The sequence below is a fragment of the Uranotaenia lowii genome, chromosome 2 (assembly GCF_029784155.1).
Source record: "Uranotaenia lowii strain MFRU-FL chromosome 2, ASM2978415v1, whole genome shotgun sequence".
In the NCBI taxonomy this organism is placed as follows: domain Eukaryota; kingdom Metazoa; phylum Arthropoda; class Insecta; order Diptera; family Culicidae; genus Uranotaenia; species Uranotaenia lowii.
Genome location: NC_073692.1, coordinates 186,269,438 through 186,275,437, shown reverse-complemented (window position 1 = coordinate 186,275,437; position 6,000 = coordinate 186,269,438). Strand labels below are relative to the sequence as shown.

Below are 6,000 nucleotides of genomic sequence, written 5' to 3'. Positions count from 1 at the left end.
TTTCATCTGAATCCGATGTATAATAACGCCAATAACGCAAAAATAGCGAAAAGTTAATATGGGCGACCCCTTTTGTTGGCCCCTCACACAAAATTTTAAACCTGAAATCGATTGACCGTCCTTAAAAACTGTCGTGGATCAATTTTTATCTGAATCCGATGTACAATAACGTCAATATTGCAAAAACAGAAAAAAGTTCATATGGACGACCCCTTTTGCCGACCCCTGACCCAAAATGCAATTCCTGGAATCAATTGCCCACCTCTCAAAACCCCCACGTGCAAATTTTCATCTCAATCCGACGAAAAATAACGTCAATATCGCGGAAACAATATTTGTCTTGTATGGACGACCCCCTTCAAAAGGGGCCATCCGAAAATCTGAAAACATTTTTCATCATTCCTGGTCCTAATGAGCATCCATGCCAAATTTCAGCTCTCTAGCCCCTAAAACGGCTGAGTCTATAGAGGACAAACAAACAAACAAACAAACAAACAAACCCACAGAAATTGCTTTTTATATATATAGATTAATCACCTAATCACCGTAATTTATGTTTGTTGCTTATTTTATCGGCCTTATTGATGAAAAGTGATGTCGTTTTGAGTAAGAACATCTCAAGAGTTTGAAATTTTATAGACGGATAGAAAGTCAGAAGAAATGAAAGATGGTGGAAATGAGCGGGTAGAATTTTATTTAGAAGCATTATCATCACATACCAAATTTTTGTTCAACACGTGGCAACTACAATAAAGAAGTGGCAGATACAGATAGAGTTGCAACTACCACCACACATTAATAGACCAAGCGTGGATCGCCCCGCAAGCGGAAACTATCAAACTACCGACCGTAACGTGCAACCAAACCCTGGTTGTAACGAACGCGATGATAACGAACTGAGAAGGCTACACATCGATAGATCCGTTTCTGAGCTAAAGGGAGCTGATCTGAAGGACCACATACCGTCTTTTTGTTGATTCGCACTGCAAGTTTCCACTCGTGGGCGAACCACGCTTGGCCTACTAATGTGTGGTGGTAGATGCAACTCTATCTGTATTCACTTCTTCATAGTAGTTGGCCGTGTTGAAAAAAAATTTAGTATGAGATGATCTAAATAAAATTCTCACCATCGTTCGTTTCTTCTAACTTTATATACGTCTAAAAAATTTCAAATTCTTGAGATTTTCTTACTAAAAAGGACATCACTTTTGACGAACAAATTGTGGTAGGTAGTGCTTGGAAACAGAAAAGAACTAATGTGTTAAATTAATTTCTTTTGTGTATTGCAGAAAGTCGCGGCTGAACTGTTACAATATATAAAACAAAAATATGAAAACACTCTGTTCAATCGCTTCAATGGGTTTAATACATTCAAATTCGTTACTGATTTATGGAATTTCGATATTATTCAATTGAGAAAGATGAATGTAAAATACTTTCAGGAACATAGCAAGAAAATTACAAACTTGTTGTTGCAGTGTATGAGAAAAAAAAATACATGAAATAAGATGAAACATGTAAAAACTAGATAAACTAGAATAAAACAAGATCAAACAAAAAAAACAATTGAAACCAGACTACACAAGATTGAAACATATAAAACAACATTAATATAAGACAAAACATACACAGTAAACGAAAATTACCGAGTTCGGTAATTTTTTTACCGAAATCCTAACATGCCTAAATCGTGAAACTGTTCGGTAATTTTTTCGGTAAAAAATAAACGAACATCGGTAAATGAAGAATCGATTTACCGATGTTCGTTTATTTTTTACCGAAAGAGTTACCGAACAGTTTAACGATTTACACATGTTACGATTTCGGTAAAAAAAATTACCGAACTCGGTAATTTTTGTTTACTGTGTATGAAAAGGTAAAACAAGGATATACATTTAGGAACAAAATAAAACGAAACAAAACGAGATGAAACAAGGTAAATCGTGATAAAATAAGGGATGTTAATATTAAACAAAACAAGTTTAAATAAGACAAAAGAAAACAAAATTAGTATGCAAAAGACAAATAAAAAAAAGGAAAATAAGTAAACATTACAAAACATAAAACAATAATTTAAGTTATTGAAAATAAGCCACAAGGAAGATTTATTTGAAAAAAAAAATTAAGTTAACGGAAGCCTCTATATTGAATTGGCTTCAAATTTCATATTGTTTTATTTTTTCATTACCCTTTTTCCTGCTTTTAACTTGAATTTTCGTATTTATCTTATGTTTACCTAGTCTTGTTTTATCTTGCTGTGTTCTGTTTCGTCTTGATTTTATTCCTTTTACTGTATACATGTTTCAACCTTTTTATATTGTTTAATTATAGTTAATATGGTTGTATCTAATCTTGTTTTGTTAATTTTTTTTCGCTGTTCAATCTTTTTTTTTGTTTTATTTAAGCTTGTTTTCTTCTGTTCCATCTTGATTTACATTGTTATATAATGATTTTTGGTTCATGTAGCATTTCCTGCTAGTTATAATTGAATATTGTTAAAAATTTCTTCTTTTCTTTTTTCATAATGTTTGTTTTCCCTGTTTTAGCATAATCCATCTTGTTTTATTCTGGTTTATCTTTTTTTTTCTTACATTTTTTTAGTTTTATTTTGTGTAATCTTCTTCATCTTGTTTAATCCGGTTTATCTTGTTTTACCTCATTTACAGTTTTGTTGTTTGATATTGTTCTATCCTCTTTAGTTCAGATTCATACCAAGTATGACATGTTTTATCTTGTTCTTTAATGTTTTGCCTGCATTTCTCAACACGTTCAACGCTTTCACATCATTGTGGGGATTTAATACGATCTTCAATCATTTACAGTATTTTAAAGATAAGCGGAGGCGAATTTCGAAATGGCTTCAGACAGTGAAATTTGACTTCTACTCGTTGAGCTCTCTCACCAACTTATCCAAACTATGAAAAACGTTCAGAGGAGCAAGGATGGAGAGAGAATGGAATGAAGGCCTTCTTGTTGCACACCGTACTCACCCTGCTTGAACGTGATTTCGGAAAAATTTGAAAATAATTTCTTTGAAATTCTTTCAATTTTGGCGTCCTCAGATACAACTTCAAACTACGGATCTGAAACTTACCTTTTTTCTATAAGAGAAAATATTGATCAAAAGGTTATTTCCAAATTTTGATATAGGTACACAGTTGAAAAATCAGCAACTTAAACTTACAAATATTTTAAGGAATCTCTTGTTAGCTAAATCATTTGAAAAATGATAAGAATAAACAAGTTGATTGTAGACAAGAAAAGTAAAGAAAAAATATTCTATCACACCACAGTTTTGTGCCTGTTTTTGCAAGAATTTAGCGAACTGATTTCAAATCCGTTATATAATTTTGTCTATCATTTCTATATTTATTCGATATATTCTTATATATTTCACTTCAAAACTTCATGCGATAAATTATTCTTGAAAAAATGTCAAAGCGAAACTTACATGCATTTTGCTGATGTGCCTTGGCCGCCATTCTATTGTTTGGTGAAGCAGTACGGAAACATGGCATGCCAAATGAGAAGTCATCGATCCTTATTCTGCGCAGCGGTTGTCGGCGCAAAATAAGTTCCATCGTCTCTAGATTTATTATTCTAAAGTTTGGCTTGTTCACTTCCTGAAAAGTTTGTACGAAATTAGGTTAGAGTCGGTAGCTTATTCCTTTCAATTTACCTGCTGGAAGGTTTTCCTATCTCCGACATCTTTTCCCAGTTTCCTTCGACAAATGGGCGATAACAAGAAGAGGTTATAAAATATAAGGAACTGTTCTGGTTTTCCGGAAGGAAATTTAATCGAAGCTAGTGTGAAGATTTATATGATTCCACCTACAAATGTGTCAGTTATCTGAAAGGTATTTTTTCTGGTTTTTTTAGATGAAATAATATCTGTCTTTTCTTATATAAAGAACATTCATCTTTTAGAAAAGACTGGCATGAAGAAATCTTCGAAGCGACATTATTTAATTTGATTACTTTATTCAACTATAACCTAATTAAATTTATAATCATAGCTTCTAGAAGTTTCAACCAATTTTAATTATTGCTCAATTAAAAATTAATCCGGTTAACAGCCGCCATTACTTCATCGTGCATCGCAGAAGTTGATTCATTAGAATCGGTTTGCTCAACACTGCACTCAATATTTCCATATGCTATGGAACTTCGATGAATCAGCTTATGTTTCCGGAAAGCTCTTTTCGATCCAAACCAATCCGTACAAAAGTCACATTTTAGAAGCCCTGCTTTACTATTGAAGCCGTCCGATTTTCGCCCTGAAAACGGGGCTGTATCTGCAGAGTTCCTGCCCAGGCGATGTTGATGTTTCCGAAGAATATATTCAGCTTCGAACAGTTTTTGTTGGTGTTCTTCAAGCTGCGCTGAACTAGCAAATCGGTTAAAACAAAATTCACATTCAAAAGGTTTCATTGCATTCAACGGCCAAAACTTTCTACGGTTTCCAAAATGCTTTATCTCCGAATGCCTTTGTACACTCTCTAGGTTAGACAGAAATTCCTCGCAACCACAGCATCGAATAATATTGTCAGCTGGATTCAGGAGTTTGATTTTTGCCTGCCTCTGCTCCTGTCGTAACTTTTTGGCATCATCATCTTCCGAAAAACTTTCGAAATTCATAGCCGAGTCCTCAACTAAACCATTTTTAATATCTTGCGTGGATTGGCTGCAATCAATTTGAGTTAGTACGATATTCTTTTTCAAAAAACTTCTTCAAATATTAGTGATGCAACTTACCTTTTGCGAGAAGCCTTTGACCACAAATGTTCTGCCAGTTCAACTTTTGAAATGAACGTTTTAGCCGACTGTAAATCTTGTTTGCATATATTACACAAAAATAATCCTGTCGATTGAACCTGTGGAAGCTGGAAATTAAAACTTTTATCATACCTGTTGTACTTGTTCCTTTTGAAAATGGTTATTTCGAAATCTTACCTGTAGTTTTGAAAGAATATCATCAAGTCGATCACGTACCATCGATGCACAATGTTTTAACGGAAGCCAGCCGTTGGACGCAGAAATGGTTCTAGCACACAAGCTGCATTTTTTGGAGCCTTTACCCATTTTTATTTGTAGCAGCCTTGGAATCTCGAAAATTTAACTTTTTGTATAAATATATGTTAAACAGAGAAGTTACAATTTTTATAAGTATGTCTGAAAAAAAATGAGATTATAATTAGGCTAAAAGTATTTTTAATTTTCTAAGGTGGGTTTGAAAAGGTTTTTAGATGGGCTCGAAAGGAAATTGGAGTAACTAATGTTACTTTTTGGAACTTCGAAATACATAAAAAAGAGCAATTGATCTTAAGCTTCGTCTTCTATCTTGTTGGATTTGAGACGAGTTCAAAAAAAACCTAAGAGACATTACTGATGCGAAAAAGGTCCCGAAAATTAGATTAAATATTAAATCTTGAAAAACAAATTATGTTCTCCATATCTCATTGTTGATTGGAAAAGAATCTCGCTCAATGCTTCCATTTAATTTTTTTTTTTTGGAGTATGATCCTTAACTCTTTAATGCATGATTTTTTTTTATTGAGGATAGCAATTTTTGTGAGAGTGAAATTCGGATAACACAATTGAACAGGTTTGAAGCCGTTGTTTTGAGTCTTTTAAAAGTTATACCCCATCAAAGTTTAAAAATAATTTTTGAAATTGTTGATATATTCCTATTATACGATTTTGCAAATCCTTCCAAACATTGTGCATTCGTTCTGTGCAGGTGCAGGTGCAAAGTTTTTCAACATTTGTTTTTTAACTACATAAAAATGAGTTTTAACTTAAAACTCATTTTTATGTAGTTAAAAAAAAGTACCTAAGTACCTACACTTAAGTATAGCAAATAATGCATCAAATCGCCCTGAAATTGTTCAAGCAACTCAAATATTATGTTTGTTCGAGTATATAAAGTCACTGGAAAAAGTTTATATAACTAAGTATGACAAATTTCAAAGTTTGGTAAAAAATTGTTATTGAAATTTG

General features: G+C 32.9%; 1 protein-coding gene across 1 annotated transcript in view; it reads right to left on the bottom strand.

Annotated features, from left to right (window-relative positions):
• Nucleotides 1-4,053: 4,053 nt before the first annotated feature.
• LOC129742179 (zinc finger protein 587B-like) overlaps nucleotides 4,054-6,000 on the bottom strand; it is a 31,951-nt gene continuing 30,004 nt past the window's right edge. The window contains exons 2-4 of the mRNA XM_055734040.1: nucleotides 4,954-5,172; nucleotides 4,756-4,883; nucleotides 4,054-4,684 (exon numbers count right to left, since the gene is read on the bottom strand). Coding sequence (XP_055590015.1) covers nucleotides 4,054-4,684; nucleotides 4,756-4,883; nucleotides 4,954-5,082 — 888 coding nt within the window. The 5' untranslated portion in view covers nucleotides 5,083-5,172. The remainder of the gene's footprint in view (nucleotides 4,685-4,755; nucleotides 4,884-4,953; nucleotides 5,173-6,000) is intronic.